Raw genomic sequence first — 23,233 nt, 5'->3', positions numbered from 1 at the left:
TCATTATGATAGAAATCAGCTCAAGTAGTAGTATATAGAGTAGTAGTGATATTCCGCCTTTCGAAAGTCAAAGCTCTAAAAGATACGTTAGCTTGAACCAATTTGCGAGTAAGGTGCTGACTGCACCTAGTTGCACGTCTCTCCACTAGACTGACACTGACAGTCTGTGCTGGCACATACCTACCTACACACGGGTGCATAACGAGCATCATTTTTCCATCGTCACCTGATGGGGGAGTATTTTTTACATGCTTTCTAAATTTTCATGCCACTTGAGTTTGAACTTCGTTGTCTGCACTGACTGCACTGCACCGTCTAACAAGGTGGACTCCGCCGCACTCACACAGATCATTATCGCATCCTTGTTCGCTTCATGAACGGATGGTACTACAGCGGATGGAACGTCTCATCCTCACTTCGAAAAGCAGCTTGAATGAATATGAAACGAGCGTTGGATTAAGCAACGCCCCATAGAGCACTTCCAGCCCAAAATGCAAATTGTATGGATGCTATCTCTTCTGAATTGAAAGAAACTATGTACATGTATTAGTGACTTTGCAATATGGCATTCTCCATCAAAATGTAGCTGAATTTCCCAGTCGTTTTGAAAAGGGCCTACAAAGGAGGCTTTCTATAATTTGACAAATTATAAGTCATAGACGGCGTCTTCGCAGAAATTTTGATAAATAACAAGAACTATTATCTATTTACTGAAAATCATACCCTGCGATAATTTTTATTATTTTTCTTGAGAAACTTGAAGTCATGTCCTAAGTTAAGCAATAAAGGATTTTAAAGTGCAGAAATCCATTTTTACAGCTTTTTTTCTAAACGAATTCTGAAATTTTTGTGCGAAATTTCGATGGGAAATGTCACATTTAAAAGCAAAACATTAACAAAAGACAGTCTGAGAATGGCATTTTCATTTGCATTTTGAGCTGGAAATGCTCCTTATTCAGTATATTCAACGCACAAGGTGCCTTTCAATCTCCTTCAATTTACTTCAACGGGATCAGAGCGAAATTAATTTTCATATGCAATGGAAATGGTGAAATCTTATTTTCGGCACCGTTCGTTCCCATTCTGATTTGATAATCCCATTTTCTCCTCCATCAAAATCGTGATGCTGTGCTGCGAGTGTGTCTGGGATTCAAACCCCAAAACCGAACCCATCGTCTGATGCAGTGTTCATTCCATTTCTGTCGTCGCTCTTTGATCGAAGAATGTGTTTACAAAAGTTGCAAGACGCCACATAAGAGCAGCAAGGTTCTTTGTCTTGACAAATCGATTGGCAGACGATGAAATCCGGGCGTGCTGCTTATTGCTCCGTATGCTACCCGGGGTGAACAATTCGAAACTTTTAAAGACAATTCTGAATTATAGATCCAGACATTGAAAAAGCATTCGGTAGTGTTTGGTATAATGGCTTGAAAGTAAAATTGAAAAATTTCAATTTTCCAACATACATTATTAGAATACTCCAAATCTTACACTTTAGGTTAATTATTAGTACTCCAAGTCAAAAAGACTGGTGTTCTTCAGTGCAGCATTTTGGGACCAATATTATACAATATTTTCACATCTGACTTACCTGAAGTACCTCAGAGATGTCAAAAATCTTTGTTTGTGGATGACACAGGCCTCTCCACAAAGGCCAACTATATTGTATGCTGCACCAATATGGACTAGCTGTTGTTATAATACCAAGAAGAGAGCTCTGCAGAGGATTATGAAGCTCCCTCTCTGGTATAGTACCAATGAGTTACATAGAATATCCAATGTTGAGACATTAGTGCTGTTGTTGATACAAATTGATTACAGAAGACTTACCATTTTCAATTAATTAACCCATATCCGCCCAGCGTCCTAAAAATAGGACAGAAGCCCCGAACGCCCAGCGTCCTATAAATAGGACAGTACTTGTAGTGCAAATATCTTGAAAATAAAGAGGTTTAGGAGAAAACTGTCTTCTGCAAAGTTGATCACAGGACTGCTGATTTCCACTTGGTAACTATTTTAATTCAGAATTAACTCACCAGGTGGCGCACAGACGCCAACAAATGTCGCATTTATAAGCAACATATGAAACAACTTTCCAGCGTACAAATATTTGCTTCGTTTATATCTCAGTCTAGCGATGATATACAAAAATGGTGTCTTCGACAAAGTTGAACAACTAAATAATACCTATTCGCATAGAACCTTATAAATTCGGAAAACACTCCCAAGATGGCGCTAGTGAGCCAAAACTTTATTCACGTATATCTTTGCCCAGGTATTCTGGCCAGCTCTAGTGTCAAAAATCTTGGACCGCGTGGATTCGGTTCTATCGGTAAATATGTGAATATATGCATCAGTGATGCAGTAACTTCAACGTTATAGCCGAATATATTGGCTTCAAGTATTCACATCTGTATAGCATGTAATAGTTGGAGTCCAATATTTGACTGTCATTGGACTGAAGAACTAACTTTTGATCAGCACTAACGAAATTCTGATATTGCCAAATATATGTTTCAATCACTGTCAGATCCGAGTCACATTGTATACTAATAACTTGACCCAGAAAAAAATATTTTGATAGTTATGTTTCCATTATCAGCTAGCAAGTTTTATATAATCTTTTTAAAGACTATTCTATATTTTTTTTCTAAATCAAAATATTTGATGTAAGATTTTATTTTGTTTTTGGTATAAATGGTTTAAGTGTGCATAATTGTACATGTTCATGTATGGAAATGTATGTATGTCTGTATCTTTCTTACGTGGTAGAGCAGAAATTGAATTGAAGTCACTAAATGATTTAGTTCTGGCATGCACCCTTCACCTCTGAAATTTGTATTCTTTATGTTGCAATTTCTTTATCAGGGTACGTCCATAAATTACGTCATGCAAAGTTTTGCCATATTCATCCTCCTCAATTTTCCTCTGTATCACACTTTTTGTATGGATTCCAATATTTATATGAGTAGTCACGTTTCATTGTAACCCCCTCCTTCCTCTTCTGTACGTGACGTAATTTATGTATTACCCCTCACCAGCAGTTTTTTCCAACTTGTTTACATTGTAATGGGTCGAACTGCATGAAAATATATTTGATTAACCTCGAAAATAAACTTATAGAACAGCTAGATATGGACGACACAGTTTCAAGAATTTTTTTGGATACCCACCATAGACTTGAATTTTTTTGGTGAATTAAGTTTTAATTTATATGAATACGACTATGAATAACAAAAACGGAGCTGAATTCCAATTGTGAGATACCTTGGGCGTTAACGGGTTAATAATTTCAATTAATTATTTAATGAATTTCAATATATTAAATTATTATTTATGAAGAATCAAAATCCTCCTCAATCATCCGAACCCACTTAATCATGCATATGTGGAGGAGGCTCATTTCAATAAAAAATTGTCATCCAAATATGCTGCCCATAAAAGCATAACTGTCCAATATGGAATTAGAAAGCGTTGAGAAATTAACGCTCAAAGTTTCATGTTGGTCTTTCCATACAAATATTTATAATTTTCTAGTACATTTCTGCATGATATATTTATTTAGAATCGCCGCACATATAACTCATTTTGCTTCTACTCATCAGCAAAATATATAAGCATGTACAAAATTCACGTTTTGTGGTTGCTCTACAAGTTGAAAGTTCATTTAGAGACTGTTATGCCTTTCTTAAACAATGTATGTTCCTTTTTAAGAGCACAGTGAAGTATATATTAAAACATGAACTTTGCGATGAAAAAAGGTGTTGTTTCGAAAATCTATATGGAACAGTTATGCTTTTATGGGCAGTATGGGAGAAATTAAAATTGTTAATGTATGCACGGTGCCCCGACAGACCGTTGTTTTGATATAAAAATTGTCCATCAAATCTGAGCACAGGGCTCGATTCCTGAGGTTATTCTGCACCTCTGGACCAATTTAAAAAAAAAATCCCTAGGATCTCGAGAAATCTTGATTTGAAGTTTATGACTAAAAATTTCATTATAGGCATTATTAAAATTTTGGAGTAGCACTGAAGTTATAGTCGATTAAAGATAGTATAAACAGTTAGTTTCAAATCTGGAATGATTTGGTTGCCTTCATTTGTTCCGGCATTCGCACTAAATGACCAGCTCACTGAAGTTAGCCTATTTGCTTGAATTTGTAATGTGCTTAGAGAGCCAAGAATAAGCGTTTTATACAGGGCAAATTGCCGAGATAGCCGTAACGGTAAACGCACAGCTATTCAGCATGACCATGCTGAGGGTCGTGGGTTCGAATCCCACTGGTCGAGGATCTTTTCGTAAAGGAAATTTTCTCGATTCCCAGGGCATAGAGTATCATCGAACCTGCCACACAATATACACATGCAAAAAATGGTCAATCGGCAAAGAAAGCTCTCAGTTAATAACTGTGGAAGTGCTCATAAGAATACTAATCTGAGAAGCAGGCTCTGTCCCAGTTGGGACGTTACGCCAGAAAGAAGAAGAAGAAGAAGACAGAGCAAATTGGCAATGATGTTTCATTTAGACATGCTTACATTCATCGTTGCTCTCTATTCATTATTAGTATATTATTATTGAAAACTGATTTAGTTTTCGAAACACTCTTCAAACTTGTACGACAGATGATCATGAGGTGTTTTGGCGAAGTTATTAACGAAACAATGGATCCATGAAATCAGATAAGCCCTTATCAAGCAACAGTATAGAAATGTAGTTTCTCTTTGCAAGTTGTGAGTCCCTAAGCTGGTTACATAATCCGCAATAGAAGATATTCGCAGCCAAAGCACGTGTTTTTACTACACGGGGAACATTATTATCATACGTCACAGAGCCATATAACGCTCTTCAGCAAATTCATCTCCGTCTCCATAAAGAACTGCTTCAACACCAACACATCTAAACCTGCTTTTTTCTCTACATGAAACCATATACGATTGGAAAGAGTAGAAAGCATTACAAGCTTATCCTAGTTGTCCATCTTTAAAATAGTGAAACTCTGCTTTACTGCACTGCAAAATCAAGGAGTATATGCGACAAAACGCAATACTGAGCAGTAAATTCAGAAACTTTATTATATTTGTCAGCTTAATCAGCTTTAAGTCTAATTTTTAAGTCATTGATATTACCTGCAACAGCTAGTTTTTCGTTACTAAGTCGAACGTGACCTACAGTCGGTGATAAAATTTAGTAACTAAATGCAGTTTTTCCATACAAAATGCCCATGTTTGGGGATATGTATCTCAGTTTCTAGTAAGCCGAATTGGCTAAAATTTGAATGACGAAATATAAAACCAAAAGTTTTTTTTTTGTATACTGAGCTAACTAAATTTCAGTAATTTTCCGAGGAGTTTCAGAGAGTTGGTCTGAGAGAAAAGTAAAAAAACCGAGAGATTTTTCGATTTGATTAAACCACTTACAGGTTGGTGTGTTCTGCAAGTTTCCGATAGTTTACAACTTTGCCTAAGAAACTAATCAACTGAAACTTACCGTTTTTAAATTAAATAGGAAAATCTCTCGGTTACTTCTTTGACCAACCCTCTTAGTGAGCTTAGTATACACATAACTTCAGGTTATTTGTAGATCGTCATCCGTCGTCGTCATGAGATACAGATCCCCAAGCTTGGACAGTTTGTATGGAAAAGCAGCATTTGGTTACTAACTTTTCTCACTGACTGTAGAAGTCAACAAACAGATTGACGATGAATCTCGGAAAAAATAAAACGAAGTAAATGGTTGCAGGTATATAGAGTGGAAATCCTAGTTATGCTGATACTTAAGTAGTACTTATTGGTGTTTGTTTGAAGTTGGTAAATACTTTGCTAATCTTCGATAACTTGTGACATATGACAATCATGTTTTCCGTGTAGTTATAATCCTGTTGTGGCTGAGAATGTTGAATAGGATATTTTTTACATAAAGTGCAGAGGGCAATATTCGGCGGAAAACTAGACGTAAACATCAAGAGTAGTACCAGATGTACAGAGAAACAAATTTAATAAGGCAAAATAAATACGGCAGACTCTGGTGGGCTGGTCACCTTATGAGAAAGTCGAAAAATAAACTGGTAATTAAAATTATTCAGCAATGTATGTTTCACGTTTGTCGGATTTTACATCAATTATATATTGAAATTTATTTAATAGATTTCATTCTACTAAACTAAGCTTACTGGTTTGAGCCATGTAAAACATATTTAAGCCAGTCTGGTAAGTTAAATCAGTTGTAAATATTTCTAATTATAACAATGGAAACATTTATATACCAGTTAAGAACAGTTTGGCCCACTTTGTGAGTGTTTTTGCAGGTATTTTCAGTGCTATTGCAAAAATTTAATATGGATTTTATTGAATTTTTAAGTCAAAAGCTTCAAATCAAGATTTCTCGAGATACCTCCTAGGGATTTTTTAAATTGGCCCAAAGGTGCAGAATGACGTCTGGATTCGAACCCTGAGCTCAGATTTCATGCACTTTTTTTTCTTATTAACGGTCTGTCGGGGCACCGTGGTATGTATACAATATTTTTATAATTATTTTTCAATTGTAAATTTTTGATACAATATAATTCAAGTATGTATCATCAAATAACAAATTTATAACTCCGTAATTTATAACTATTATTATATAATTATATAACTCCGAAACTGTTGATTTTAGAGAAAAATATTTTATGAAGAAGTTGTAGTAAACAGTTTGGGCTATAAGAAAATAATATACACTGAAACAATATTTTATTTATTTTCATAAAAAAATCAAAAATAAAACTTGAATTTTATATTACACAAAAACCCCATTTTTAATATTTTTCAAATTTTCACCATAGAATCTTGATAGTAAACAGGTGTTTGGGACAAAGTTTCACGATGGAGAAATTTTTAATAAATTTTTTTTTCTAGGAACAACTTTTGGTCGATTTGCATTATTTTGATTTTTTGTCAAAATAAATACGTTTAGCAAAACAAATACAGTAAGTATCTTGAAATGATTCTAAGCCATAATGTTTATATGAATGATTTCTCTAGAAGTAGCCATTTTCGAATTATATCGAGTTTAATGCAAAAACTGTTATTTAAATATTAAAAAAGGTTATTAGGTTATATAAATATTGTTATTCGCGATTCTCCATCAAGGAAAATAAGCAAGTGGAAAGATATATGGGCTTAACTCTCGAAAACTTATTGTTGTTAATGGAGATATTTTAATATTTAAACAGGGGACGGACCTGGTGTAGTGGTTAGAACACACGCCTCTCACGCCGAGGACCTGGGATCGAATCCCATCCCCGAGATAGTCACTAAAAATTTCAGTGACGAATTCCTTCGGAAGGGAAGTAAAGCCGTTGGTCCCGAGATGAACTAGTCCAGGGCTAAAAATCTTTCAATAAAGACAAAAAAAAAATAAATATTTAAACAATATTTTTTGCATTAAACTTGATATATTTCGAAAATGGCTACTTCTAGAGAAATTATCCATATAATCATTATGGCTTAGAATCATTTCAAAGTGCTAACTGTTCAATCAAAACGTATTTATTTTGACAAGAAAATCGAAATTTTGAAAATCGACCAAAAGCTGTTCTTAAAAAAACTTTTTTATTAAAAATTTCTCCATCATGAAACTTGATCCCAAATATTTTTTTACTATCAAGATTTTATGGTGAAAATTTGAAAAATATTCAAAATGGGATTTTTGTGTAATTCAAAATTAAAGTTTTATTTTTGATTTCTTAATGAAAATGAATGAAATATTTTTTCAGAGTATATTTTTTTTCTTATAGTCCAAACGGTTCACTGCAACTTCTTGATAGAACATTTTTATCTTAAAACAACAGTTTCGGAGTTAGAATTTTTCAAATATGTTGCATGCAAAAAATTATAGGCCATTTGCAAAAGTTATACTTGAATCAAAATGATCATTTTTTCTATGGAAAACACTTATCCTACCATACCAAAAACATGTGCAAAATTTAATCCAAATCGAAGATGGTCAAGTTCTGTGACTGACCGATTTTACATGGAATTAGTCTACAGTCAAATCCAATGCTACACAATGGAAAAATTAAAAAAAAAAATTAGGAAATTTTTAAACATTTCAATTCAACTTTTTTTTTAAGAGTTTTGTATTTTTTTTTTCTGAAAAGTTAAAATCTTTAGGTTTTATTCCATTAACAAGATTGGAAATCGGTTGAGCTGTTCAAGAGTTATGTTTTTTTTAATAAAAAATCTTATGTTCTGAGACCTACGGTATGTGCCGATGAAAAGTGATTGATTTTTTTATTTTCAAAAAAATATATCTCAAAAACTAAAAAACATACATCGCTGAAAATTTGACAGCAAACGTAAAATTTTTTTAGCTTTCAAGAAAAATGAGACCAGCAATAGCCCCTTTTGTACCGAGAACTTCGAAACACGAAAAATGGAAATTTTTGTTCTTTTTCCATGTAAAAAAACAATTTTAAGTGAAATTTTATATTTTTCTCTAAAAGTCAAAATCTTTAGCTTTCATTTTATCCAAGAAAATTTAAAATCGGTCAAACGATTCAAAAGTTATATTTTTTTTACAAAACAAAAATTTTGCAACATTGCGATTTTTCTGGTCACCCTATTTCGGAAATGGTCACCCTAATAAAAAATAAATCCAAAAACAAGTGTATCCTTATTCAGGATAAGGAACAAAATACCAAATTTTCACGGAATTCGGTGACCCACTAGATCGGTTTATACATATGATTGGCAAACATTCTTAACTATTCTTGAGGAAATTGCTCTAAAATTCTATGGGAAATTTCCCTGGGATTCTTCCTTAAATTGCTCTTGAATTTCGCCTAAACCTTTTTAGGATTATTCTGGAGCTCTTGGGATTATTTATGATACCTCTCTGAGTTCTTCTGGAAACCCCAGTATGTATACTTGAAAATATCGCTCTGAGATTCTCTAACAATTTTTAGAATCCTTCCGGTCTTACTTATAGAATTCTTCTACATATCACTCTGTGATTCTTTTTAGCATATTTTTGGGATTCTTGCAGAACTCCCTCTGTTATTTTTTATATTTTTATTTATATTCTCGGGATTTTGTTTGAATCCTGGAAATTAAAATCTTAGATTTTTTTTCGGAAATATTACGGAAGTTTCTATCGAAAACCCTGATGCAATTCTACCGGAAATTTTTAAAGGATACTTCCAAAGATTTCCTAGGTCTCTAACAGAAATTCTTTTAGAATTCCCCAAACTCTGCGATTCTTCCGAAAAACTTTCTAATATAATTCCGCTAATACTCCTGGGATTCCTGGGATTCCTCTGGATTCTATGGAAAATCATCTGAGACGTTTTCGGAACTATTTTTGGAATGCTTTCGGATATCTTTCGAGGATACTTTCGAAAATCCTTCTGGAGTTCTTCTAAAATGTCTCCGTAATTGCGTCAATATCCTTATAATACTTCTGGTATTCTTCCGAAAACGCTGTTGGAACTCTTCCGGATATCTTTCTTTATGAAAACCTTATGGGATTCTTTTTAAAGATCCATTGAATATTTCCTACTTGTTTTTTTTTTTCGAATATTCTTTTATAGGTTCTTCCGGAATTACTTCTAGGATACCTCTGGGCATTCCTTTTAGATTTTTTTTAAGAAATCTTCGTGTGATTATTCTATACAGCATCTCTCTAGGATACTTTCGGAAATTCTTCTGGAATAATCATGGATTTCATTCGGAAATTTTGCTCGAGAATTATTTCTACTCTTCCGTTAAGCTTCTGAGATTTATCCGGAAATACCATATCATCCTGATATCATTCAAGGATGCTAACGGACCGATTCTACCGATATCTTTCTGGTATTCTTCCGGAAATATCATTGGGATTCATCATACAATAATTCTAGGACTTTTCCGCATATTTTTCTGGAGTTCTCCTAAAAATCCATTGGGGAAGAAAGATTCCCGGGAGCATCCTGGGATAATTTGCAAAATAATCACAGAGATGTATCTGAATGAATTTTGGAAGGATTTCTGGAAGAATTACTTAAAAATTTCCGTGAAATCTTAAAAAAGCCCCATTAGCATTTCTGGAAGAATTACAAATGAATTTTTGGAAGTTTTTCATAGTATTACCCAAAAGAAGTTAATTTGGAAGATTTTCTGAAAATTCCCAGGGTTTTTCAAGAATTCGCAAAGACATCCGGGAGAATTCCAGAAAATTTTCCAGAATAATTCCAGAACGATGTCCGGGCAACTCCAGAAAGATATACCGAAGAGTTTCAAATGGAATTACCAGAGTAACTTTTATAAGAGTATTGGAAGATTTCCATAAGAACCTCAGTGGTATTTTCTAAGAGCCTCAGAGGGCTGTTCGGAAGTTTTCGTAATGGATTTCCATTTAAATTCAAGAGTAATTTCATGAAGAAAAACTAATAAATCGAAAATGGAAATCAACTAATAAATCAAAAAATCAAGAACATTTCCCGAAGAATCAAGAGATTGTATCAGAATATCATAATTCCAAACGGATATTAGAAATTTTCCCAGAGAGCTATCTGGAAAAACTTAAACAGGATTTCCGTTAAAATTGAAGAAGGATATCTAGAAAAGTATCAGGATTTCCCTACAATTTCTGAGTAGTTTTTATTTATTAGTTCAACATCTTTGGCGGAAGCCACACAGACTGCTTAAATATTCTTAATTCTATTTTTAAAAACTAATCTACTAATATTGAAGTCGAACAAATCGTAAACGCCGTTGAATAATCTACAAGATCTGTCCAATGGGTTATTATATCCATAAGCGGTTCGGTGTGCAGGAGTCCATAAGAAGTTAGTGTTGCGCAGTTGTCGGAGAGGGGCATGAATATTGATTTTCTGGAGCACGCTGTTGCAATCAATATGATGATTTATCATGTCAAATATGAACAATCTCTGCAGCGAAGTACGGCGTTTTGACAGCGTTTCCAGTCCGATAAGCGCACATCTATGTTCGTATGCTGGTAAGCTATCTGGATTGGTCCAAGGGAGCCGCCGTAAAGCAAATCGTACAAAACGTTTTTGGATGCGTTCAATACGCAATTCGTGGACAGCATGATGTGGAGCCCATATTTGAACTCCGTATTCGAGAACACTTCGAACTAGCGAGCAGTACAATGTCTTCAGAGCGTAAACGTCGTCGAAGTCTGCGGCATTGCGGCACATGAACCCGAGCATGGAACTTGCCTTAGCGATTGTTTTTGATATGTGTTCAGTAAATCTCAATTTGCTGTCAAGAATGATTCCCAGATCCTTAATAGAGTAAACTCGTTCAAGCGGAGCATGATTCATCGTGTAATCAAATCTTATCGGTGACTGTCCACGAGTATAAGTGATTACCTTGCATTTGGAGGCATTCACCTGCATTCCGTTGATCTGACACCACGATAATAGCTTTTCGATGTCAGCTTGAAGAACACAACAATCTAGAGTTGATTTTACCACACGGTAAATTTTCAAGTCGTCTGCAAATAGCAGTTTAGAGGATCTTAAATGGTCACACACATCATTTATAAATAGAATAAAAATAAGCGGTCCCAGGTGACTTCCTTGTGGAACACCAGATGTAATCTCAAAAACATTGGATGAAGAATCACGAATCTTGACAAAAGCCTTCCTAGAAGATAAATACGATTTCAGCCAGTTTACGATCCACGGAGGAAGCCCAAGGCGGCTTAGCTTTTCTACAGCAAGGTCGTGAGGAACCTTATCAAAGGCTTTAGAAAGATCTACATAAACCGCATCTACTTGCTGGCGCTTCTCAACGTTTTCTACAACGGAGCTGGTAAAAGTCATCAAATTGGAAAGTGTCGAACGTTTTTTCATGAATCCGTGTTGGAATTCCGAGATCAATGGTTGAACTGCTGGGTACAACATGTCGTGCAGCAGTCTTTCGAAAACCTTGGACAAGCAATTCAGGATCGAGATTGGTCGATAGTTGTCTACTCTATGCAGATTTCCGGACTTGAATATTGGTGTAATGGATGCAAGCTTCCAGACATCTGGGAAAACGCCTTCTTGGAGAGAACGGTTGAAAATACACATGATAGGAGTAGCTAAAGATGCTGCACAATTTTTGATAAAAACAGGTGAAAGACGATCTGGACCAGGGCCCTTCGATGCATCGACTGATGATAGCGCTCTGTAAACAATGTCAAGACTGAATTCTGGCTGAGGTAGATGAATGTTGAAGCTTGGTAGCTGGTCGACATATTGCAGCGGTGCTGGTGATTCAGTGATTTCGAATACGCTTTGGAAGAACTCAGCAAAGAGGTTAGCGGAAGTGGTATCGGTGGAGGAACTTCGATCACAATAGGATACATCGACCGGAATGCCAGAAGATCTTCTACGAGCGTTGACAAAAGACCAAAATGATGTCGGATTTTCCTTGCAGCCAGTCTGTATATTCTTAATATGGTCTCGGAATTGAATTTCATGTAAGCTTGCATACTCGGCCTCCGCAAGCTGTACATTGCACTTATTTTCCAAACTCCTGCAGCGAAAGTACCTTTTCCGAGCCTTACGCAAACGGTTTCGCAGATTACGCAATTGTGGGGTCCACCATGGTTGATTGAAAAGCTTAGTAGGCCTACGAGTCTTCAACGGAACAGTTTCGCGAATTATTTGATTAATGTTGTCGTAGAAAGCAGATACGGCAGCATCAACAGTCGGGAGGTTAAGTAACTGCATCCAATCCAAGGTTGCTAATCTCTCGTTAATGGAATTAAAATCACACCTTGCGAAATTATACTCACTGCGTTCTGATGCGGGAGCCAATGGAGGAGATTGACTGTTAAGTTTCAAAACTAGTGGCTTGTGATGACGATCTACTTTCAGCATAGCAGACGGCGGTTCGAACAATTCCATCGATTCTGTGTCACTCACAAAAACCAAGTCGAGCAGCTTTCCGTTATCGTTGACTAAATCGTTGATTTGCTTAAGCCCTGTCGACAGTAAGGAATCGACCACAACGAGCTCTTGTTCGGTTGAGGCATTTCGAGGCAGGAAACCCTGTACGTCGTCATCATAATCCCAGGAAAGATTAGGCAGGTTGTAATCGCCCACAATAATAGTCGTATCAAATGGAGTTGCTTTGTCAAGAAGCTCTTGCACGGATTCGGCATGCTTGATGTAGATGTCGGGATGACTACAGGGACGAACGTAGATGCAACATAGGAATAGCGATTTATGTGGCAACGTAATATGCACAGCAACTTGCTCGAGATTTTCACAATCGACAAGATGTACAGCCTTACAGTTCAGCTCCGATTTCACTGCAATTAACACGCCGCCACCGCGACGCAATGCACTGGTGCGGGAGCTTCGATCACAGCGGTAAATAATATAGTTACTCGTCAATTCAGCATTGGAAATGTCGGTGTGAAGCCACGTCTCTGTGAAGATTACGACGTCGAAGTCACAGGAAAGGAGTTGCTGGAGTAGCGCATTTGTCTTGGTTCTCAAGCCCCGGACGTTTTGATAATAAACAGTTAATTGACTCCGAGGTAAACCGAGATCGGACAAGGCAGGCAATACGTTTGGTATGTTGCTTGATTCGGTTGGTTCTACGAGCTGGCCATTGGTCCTGAGTCTACAGACAGTACCGGCTTCCAAAAATGCTGAGTCTTTCGTCCTTCGTCCTCGATGAATTCGCGAAATTCAATTCCTTGTGGCCATGATACAGGATCCATGGCCTTAGGTTTCAATTCGAGGCTGACTCCAACCTTGAACGAAACGAAAGACAGCGTCGACAGTGAGCGGCCTCTCGGTATCAGCGACTTAACAACAACTTCATCCGTGTGCAAGCAATCTTTGGCGAGTCTTTCAATGTCCGTTTCGGATACTTCTGGACATATTTTCGATAAGTACACCCAGAACTTGTCGCTTGTTCGGTCCATGTGAATTGATGGTATGTCGGCTGTCGAAGGTCCCGTACCACGAAGGATTTTAGAGGGTTGATCAGACGCCACAGCCTCATCGTCACGTCTTCTCTTTGGGGAATTGGCATGACCGAACTTGAAGTATCGAGGAAGCGGAGATAGCACCGCAGGAGATAATTGGTTGAATCCACCTTTGATTTCCTGTCTGATCTCGGCTATTAAACTGTCTTTAATCTCGCTCTTCATTTCCTCAATCAGTTTTAGATAGGTATCATTCACTTCAATTGCAGCGGCATTCATAGATGATAACGCGTTTTTAAAACGAGCGTTGCTCATCAGTTCCCGACAGCCATTGCACATCCAGAAAATAGCGGGTTTACCATGAATTTCCTTGTAAAGGTCTTCCGTTATATTTGCGCAGCTAAAGTGGAAAGTTGCCTTGCAAAAACCGCCACAAACAACTTCGACGGCAGTCATACCACGCGCGCAGCTATGACAAACTTCTGAAGCAGCCATTTGATATTTGCTGTTGCAAAACAACACCGGTGGAGATGCTCTAACGTTAGTTTGGGCACTGACAAACAGATGGCTACGCAGACTTGATCGATGACAGGGGAGTGTTGACGGAACTCAAACAATGCGAAGATGATTGTTGTCTGCTTTCGTTCTACTCACACAAACTCATGCACGTGATGACACGGTTGTTTACCTTTTTTATCGATGATGATTGGCAGCGAACACGGCGATGCGGAATTGCGGACGACTATGTTGCGGACGAAGCGCTGATGGGTTTTTCGGATTGCAGAATGAGAAGATGAGCAGAAGCTGGCGTTGTTTATTTGCATGAATGGTACACAGGTGGGTACATGGAGGCGTAATATCGATTGATTGCGAGGCTTTGCAGAGTGAACAGATGCTGGATGTTATTGTTTATGTTTTGGTGGCGCAATCCACAGTGCAGTGTTGCTATAGCAGTGCAGGTGGAGAGCGGCGAGGTGGGAGATTTTTTTATAGGGGGGCAATGGCGGTGGGCGGCTTACTCAAACCACACTCAAGCCAGCTCGGAAAATGCAATTTCACTTATCCTACCTGACTGTGTGTTGCAAACAAACTGTGAGCAGTACGGAACGGGCACTTGTGGGATGAATTCAGCAGCGTTTAGCAATTTCGGGTGTAGATTTCGTCAAGTAAGTTAAAAATCGATGACACAAACAGAAGAACACAACTAATCAGCACAGCAGTGTTGCCAGATTCTTTTCGGAAGTATTTCTGAGAAAATACTTCGTTGTAATTTTGTTGTTGTTTTTTTTGTATTTCTATTAAAAAAAAAGATTCTGAAATAAATCCCCAAGAGAAATCTGGCAGAATTTCAACATGATTTCCGGAAGTATTCCATAGGGATTTCTGGAATAATTCCAAGAATGTAAACGGAATAATCTGACAGTGAAAGAATATATACATATAAGTATATATGTGTATGTATATATTACTATAGTTTCAGACGGATTTCTGGAAGAATTCCAGAAGAAATGGAATAATATTGAAAGAATCTAATCGAAATATCAAAAAAAAAGTTCCAAACTCACTTAAGAGTTACTGCTGGATTTCTGGTAAAATTTTAAGTTTCAATTTTCAAATGGGTTCAATATAATAATTTCGGATAGATTTCCGGAAGAAATCCTGAGCAATAATAAAGGTAACAAATCTTGAAAGATTTCTGGGAAAATATTCAAGTCATATTCAGAAGAATCACAGATCTTTTTAAAGAATTCCATCCCATTCCAAATCATAGAAACATTTTCGGCAGAATTCCCGGGAAATTTTACGGAAAAAAAACCCGGAAGGATTTTCAAAAAAAAATCCAAATGGCAGGAGTCTCCGAGATAATCCAAAAGAAGTAAGATTTTCGAAAGAATCACAGAGGATCAGTGATATTACTATAATAGTTTCAGAAGGATTTCCAAAAAAACCTAAGAGGAATTTCTGAGAGGTTTCTGAAAGAATCCCAGAAGGTTTTTGTCGGAAGAATCTCACAGGGATTCTTGGAACATTCTCAGAAAAAAAAATCTGTAGTATCGTAAAAAAAATGCAAGAGGAGGTCCAGAAGTATTTCCGGAATTATCAAGAATGGAGATTTATACGAAATACTTCGAGATAGGTTTATGAAGGTTGGTAAATTTCAGATGAATTTCATATAAAGGATTCCATGAGGATTGCCGGAAGAACTTCAAAGATTTTTGGGATGATTTCAGAGCAATTTACGGAAGAATTGATTAGGGGTTCCAGCAAAAATCTCAGTTAGGTTTTCCGAGAAACCTCAGAAGAATTTTCTGAAAAATCCCAGAGAGCTGTGGGATTTGTTGAATTTCTTCCAAAAGAATCCCAAAATAAATGAAAGAAGAATAGAGAATAACAATTATGGCATAAACTTTAGTTATTCGGCGACTTTTTTTTCTTAGTGTTCAAACACAATTGTTATTACTTTCCGTGCATGAGCTCGAGAATTGAGTCTGGCCATGGTGCAACAACCGCACTACATGCGATGAATCCTATGGAACAAACATTTTTGGCGCTATCCGTCAAATTCACACATCAAAACCATTTTGGTGAATATAATAACACAGCTATTGGAACAAATGTTGACAGAGCCTGCTTCTCAGCTAAGTGCTCTTTCGAGCACTTCCACAGTGATTAACTGAGAGCTCTCTTTGCCAGAGTTGCCATTTTCGCATTCGTATATCGTGTGGCAAGTATGATGATACTTTTTGCTCAGGGAAGTCAAGGATATTTCCATTACGAAAAGATCCTTAACCGACCAAGAATCGTACCCAGACACCTTCAGCATGACATTGCTTTTTCTTTGTAGCCGCGAACGCTATCCACTCGTCTAAGGAAGGCCCAAGCCTTTTTTCTCTATGTTCGGATGCGCCACAATGACCATTATTTAGATCTATTGTGGCATTACCCGTATCTTTAGTGTATAGTGCATGTCGTATTACTCAATTTCCATTGATAGGTAATGAAGCATCGATTTCTCTACAGTTTTTGTTTTGATTCCTCAGAGATTGATAAATATCGAATGTGATGAAAAGATCCCGCTATTTACACGCTTCATAGAGACTGACATCTCAGCGAAGCGTGCCCCTCAGCCAACATATTTGAATCAATTTCTAAGGAATAAAATCGGTACTACTGACATTTGACTTTGCAACAAAACTCTATTCCCATTCTTGTTTCACTTTTAGTTTAGTCCCAGAAAAATACTAGAAAAAGGGGCTTTGTACCAGCAGCAAAACCGAATCAAGCCAGGATATTTTTTTAGGAATCAGAATTCACGTGAGTCCTTGAACTACCAGTACTTAACACACGCTAAAAAAAGCGTTCTGGAAAACGTGAACTGTCAAAAATACACCGTGAACTACCATCATGTTTACATGAACGCTCTCGGAACTAGGCAACGCGTTCATAGATACATGACACGGTAAAAAAGCAAGGTATTATACTCCGAAGAATGACATTTGGCAGTGACGTCATTCCTATCGCAAACTCTAACGAGTGCAAAAGAAAGCAAGGCCTGCTCTCCTTTACTATCCTCAAGGCCTTATGCTTGACGATAGAAATGACGACACATGTTTTGATGGAAAATCGTTGTTTACACGTGGAAAGAGCCTACCTTGTTGTTTCTACCGTGGATACATGATCTAGTTCACGGTGTATTTTTGCTTGTTGACGAGTTCACGTCTGCTGTTGACGGATACGAGAACGGTTTTTTTGCTTGTTGAGTTAATACTCATGAAAGTTGTCCTGGCTTCAAGTGTAGTCTTGGGACTGATCAACTCCGAGTTTTTAATCATCTGCTAGGAAAAATAGATTCAATTTCAGAAACTGTTGTCAGAAAACACAGACTGTGTACCGCAAATCCTTGTATGACCAGAACATATTACCAGGTCCGTCGCACTCGGGCTCAGATTGGGTACCACTTCTAGTACTGCATTTGGTCCCTCGTTAGTGCAAAAGGTACCCAAGTTTGACAGATCTCAGTACACTTTTCACGGCATTCTAGATTACCTTATGAGCCATAAAATTTTGGGCAACTGCAAGGGACATGGAGGTCTTTAATTTGTCTTTGATATTACCACATAACACATGTGGAACTTAGAAGTGACAGCCAATTTTAAAAGTTGTACCCACTTCCAGCTGCTGGCAAGTGGTATTTCTAGTATGGACCGATGTACGAGTTCACAATCTGACGTTTGAGCGATGCCGTGTTATTTACGTGACCATGACAACGGCATAAAACGTCAAATAGTGAACCAGTGCAAAGTTCCATAGAAGACATCAAACTGTATTGCCAATGGACCAATGCACGAGTTCTCTAATTTGACATTTGCGCGGTGTCGAACTCACTCGTTGTCATGGTCACGTTAAAAACACGGCACCGCTAAAACGTCAAATAATGAACTCGTGCTTTTGTCCATGGTAAACAAAAACCATATGATTCGAGCAGTAGACTAGTTGCTGCAAAGATTGCTGACATTAAGATCGGCGAACGTTCGTCAATGTTGGGAAGCAATGTCAGAAGGTCAATATAATTTATTTTTTCATGAAATGTAATTGTTTTATGCCTGACTCTCAAATAGTTATGTTTCATTATTACAGAATGTGATCTTATCGGAAATAATATTTCCTATTAAAATACTTCTTGTTTCATAACGTGAAAAAGCTTTTGCTTTCCTAAATCCTTCACTTCATTCACCTAAATAATACCATATGCTAGGAACAACACATATACCTTACACATTGACTCATTTATCTCGTATATGAGTGGCGTAAATAATATTCTAAAGTTGAACAACAATATTTATTGCCATTCTCTTCGTTGCCACTCTGGATATATGTTATCTTTGGTTCATTTCAATACAATGCCGATTAATGTATTGGTGGTATAACTCATTCGACATTTCGATGTTCTTATACCAGCAAGCAAATATTAAAATGGGTATAACTATTTTGAGCTCGAGTTCTACTTAAGTTATGTGATATTACCCTAGCCCAATAAACAAGATGAGACTAGGGTTCAAATTGATAGATCTTACTCCGTAACGCACCACGAGAAGGTGAACTAATCACGTTACGGGTTGAAGTCTATTTGGTATTATTCTACGAATTTTCATACAACCTTCGAAGGTGAGAACTTCATTTTGTTAAACGAATCCCACATACGTGAAATTCTCTTTCCAGATACCTTTGCCCGGAGGTTTCAGCAAACATTTGATTTTTGGATGGATTTCCAAGTTTAGCTATTTGATTTTAGACTTGCATATGAGTTTGAATTTTGTTTGCAAATTAAAATGAGCAAGCTAGATAAATATCATACAGTTTCTATCCCTCAAACTATTTCATCAATTATCAGAACAATATAAAGCTGACTGAATATGGCTTATCCATTTAATTATGATATGTACATCAGTTCCAAGAAATGAAGCAAAAACACAGCAAGGGCAAATTGTCAGAAGCCTGTTTGCGTTTTCATTTTAAACTGGTTTATGTACGATTAAAAATACCTATTACAAAGAATTACCTTTCTCGCGATGAAACCTTGTTTATTTCGCAATTCTACCATTTAGCCAAGGTGCTTTTCGCTGAAACCCCATCACGGTGCGGTTGCAGGTTTCTGAACATTTGTTGCCCACAGTGCTCTCAACCTGTGCACAACTTCTACACTGAGAGTGCTAGCAAAAGTCATGGAGCCCCCTTGAGTCCGTTCAAGCAGTAGCAGTGCAAATATTTATTAAGTTTCCGATCGGAGTCTTTTTGTTCCCGGCCAATGAAACCATCCCCCAGCTGGCAGATGTCTCGATTTCGTTTGGCTCTTTTTCTACCAACCAAGCGGAAGAACAACTTTCACGGGAATCGCAGGTTGGTATTTAGTTTTTTCTGCTTTCGCCTGCTACTTGAGGGTCATTGCATCGACTTCCTGAGGGATGACCCTCTGTAAAAAGAGCATTGAAGAATTTCAATACCTTCAGATAGAACAATTTCGTTGGAATATAGTTTCGGACGATCCAACAAAAACAAAAGAGGACTTTATGAGAATCGTTTCTCATTTTATACCAACTGTGATAATTTTAATGACCACTGACAAATGACAAATACAAATTCAAGGTGAAAATATTTCGTATTTCACATCAATGGTGATTATAACGTATGTATGATTGTGATGTAAGAATATATTAGACACGGTGTACACTAAAGGTACAGTACTTTTCAGTTCTAATACAGCTACAAACAAAAGTAGAGCTTCCATGGGTTGAATGAAACTATTTTTAACGAAACAATATTTTTCCCGTGCAGCTTATGTTGATCTAAAAATCGCATCCGATTCAGCGGCTCAACTTTTTATGTGCGAGTATTGCTAGCTTGATAGTGCACCGTGCAATCTTCCGCACCTGGAAGCGATATGGCGTAGCATCTTTATCCTTCCGATCTATTCTAGCCAACACATCCGGTGTGTTCCATTCTCAAACATCGACGACTACGACAAGCAATGTTGAAATATTTCTAATACCTCTCAATCCCATGCTTCCGTTCGATTTTACAGCTATGCCGAAGTGGAAAACCATCCGAAGGCACGTGGATTGGAAACGGCTCTGGAGCAGGCACTGAAGGAAGCCGTAGACGATGACACCTACCGAAAGGTGAAACGGATGAGTTATTCGGGCAACGCCGCCAGTGAGGTATGTATGTTCTTTGACTGTTGTACGAAACGTCAAAACGCATTAGGTCGAATAAGTCGAATTAGATGTCTAAGGTTTGGTATGCGTGAAAAAAATGGATGGGGAAATGCACAATTTGGTGGTTTTATAAATGTTTGCATTTTATTTTTGCAATGCTGGAAACGGATTTACGGAATCCTTGTTTAAATAGTACAATATTTTCAAATAAGCAGCTGGCAATTTTTCTGCTTTTTTATATATGACATGACTACCCAGAGTATAGGAACAATTACATCAAAGTTCTATCGTATTTATTTTTGAAATCCAAAACAATAATATTCAACATCATTCCAGTAACTTTGTATATTTTTTTTTCTTCATGAAATTCCCATTAAACATCCAAGTAACATCGAAGCTATTCGACCTAAACTCGTTCAACTCATCCAACCCTGGTGCATCGATTCCGAACAACTGCAAAACACCTATAAATAAGTCCTTCCCAATCGCTGCCCGATCAACAGCCGGGATTGGAGCAAAGCGTTAAGAGATGATAATAGCGGATATTTATGGCGATTGCTTCTGCCGCTGTTCGACCTGGGATGGTGCAACTGACGTTCTCTGTTTTCGACTTTTCTAAAGTGCCATGCAGAAGGGAAGTGCTCAACAGTCAGAGCCAGTAGTGCAACCAGGATTTTGGTCTCGGGAGGATTTGTAAACATGTAAGGATGGCTTCTTGGGATAGTAAGCAATTAATAACAAATTTCGTTAGTCTTAAATTTGAAACAGCCCAAACAAATTTTTAAAACCACTGTTGCATTGTTGTAGGATGAAAGTGCGAATTCTATCTGATTACGCCACTGGTCATAGCCAAGGGTTGCCCTTCGTGAAGGCGCGGGACGCGCGAATGCAATGATAAAAGTTTAGGTTTTGCCCCCATTTCTAATTTCCGATGGCACCCATTTGTAGGGATTCGAATGGGTCAAAGACGTCGCCTTTCGTTCACTTTGAATGACGTGCAATTATTGCTGATGTCGAGTGGAAAATGAGATGGAAAAAATGCGCGCACGCGGAACTTTATAAAAACGCAATCGCACATTTGTCACGATTTGCACTCGTTTTCATCACGTTAGAACAACGGGGGGAAAGTTTTTGAAGCGTGTCATTGTTGAGCGCGTTCGTTTGGATCATATTGGGAGCATTGAGCAACTGCAGCTAAGACAGTTGCTGACGGAGAGCGTTGCGATAGTTGTGTTGTCCTTTTGAAGAATTTTGTTGTTTTGTAGTGATGAAGTGCATGGAAGGACAAATTCGCCCCTCTCACTTGCACACAGGAAGGTGTGAGATAGAGAGAAAAAGTATCCACTTGAATGGCAAGCACATTTTTGACTTCTTCCTTTTCGTTCGGGTATGGGAAATCAGCCGAGTGTATCGTTAGCTTCTGGAGAAGAATGTACGAAGAATTGGAGAGAGAAATATACGAAAGGAAAATCGTATGTCGCGCAACGGGAGTCAACTGCTCTTTTTTCGTTTACTCGGTTCAATGGATCATTAAGATAACCAAAACGGCCCCTAGGAAAAGCACAGATAGCGCCACCGTAGTCTTGTGTGTTTGACATAACAGCGATGTTGTCATAATGTTAAATCACATATACGGTGGCGCCGCTGTTTTGATGCGATGAGTGCCGAAAGAGTTACCTTAAATGATCCAATATTGCGAACCGCTGAGCCACTGAACCGTTTAAAAATACCGGTTCACTCAAATGAGTGATTGGGATCGGATCCGTTCATTAAAATGAGCCCATCTCTAGTTTGTTCCACCAACTTGGTGTGTTTCTTATAAAAATTTAACAACATTTGTTATTTGTAACAAATTTCGATATAATTGGTATACAATTTGGTTGTAATCCATTAGGCGGGGAGACACTGCGTCCATTGAAGACTTAACCTTTTCCGCACGTGCCGTTCGTAATAGTTCTTGCTCCTTTGTGGATAAATTTCACTCAAACACTACTGTTCGGTTTCCTTAGTACATTTTCCAAGAAGCTATATCGGTTCAGCAGCACTCAGCAGGAGATGGATGCTTCTGTTTTTATTATTTGTTGGAAACAATGCGAAACATCTCGTGGCCTCCCATAGGCCAAGTGATATCTTTCGAGACTATGAAGCAAAGTCGTAATAAGGGAGATGTCTAGGACGTTCTTAAAATTTCCATGAACTACTGTTATAATCCATATTAATTAATATTACAAACAGCTTCAAATTCCAGAAACTCGATATTGTATGGGAAACATTTCAAACGAAATGTTTCAATTTTTGCCATTCAAATGATCTCACTTTCAAGGCTCAATATTTGTGCTCAAGAGATCGACTAATAGTAAATCGACCTTATACGAGTTCAAATTCGGAAACTTTGACTAAGCAGCTCTCAATTGAAAGTTGTAAGAGTGCTCTTTTAAAACTTAGCTGAGAGTCAGGCTCTGTCCCATTGGGGACGTAATTCCAAGAGGAACTATATGTAGCAACTCGACGATTTCTATCCAGTGCCATCGCTAAAAGAAACTATCCATACCAGCAGGAAGCGGTACAAATAATTCGTAACGACCAACAAAGGGGAAGCAAACTGT

The 23,233-nt window shown here is 37.5% G+C and overlaps 2 protein-coding genes across 8 annotated transcripts in view; one reads left to right on the top strand and one right to left on the bottom strand.

Moving 5' to 3' along the window:
- The window catches only part of LOC5563749, a 636,451-nt gene that overhangs the window by 415,594 nt on the left and 197,624 nt on the right, over positions 1-23,233 (bottom strand). The window lies entirely within an intron of this gene.
- LOC5570300 overlaps positions 1-23,233 on the top strand; it is a 124,758-nt gene that overhangs the window by 88,848 nt on the left and 12,677 nt on the right. For all 7 annotated transcript variants that reach the window (XM_021845720.1, XM_021845719.1, XM_021845718.1 and 4 more), the window contains one exon: positions 20,495-20,630. In XM_021845720.1, the coding sequence (XP_021701412.1) occupies positions 20,495-20,630 (136 nt within the window). The remainder of the gene's footprint in view (positions 1-20,494; positions 20,631-23,233) is intronic.

The sequence above is a fragment of the Aedes aegypti genome, chromosome 2, assembly GCF_002204515.2.
Source record: "Aedes aegypti strain LVP_AGWG chromosome 2, AaegL5.0 Primary Assembly, whole genome shotgun sequence".
Classification (NCBI taxonomy): Eukaryota; Metazoa; Arthropoda; class Insecta; order Diptera; family Culicidae; genus Aedes; species Aedes aegypti.
Note: the sequence above shows the minus strand (reverse complement) of the source record. Positions and strands in the feature narration are given on the sequence as shown.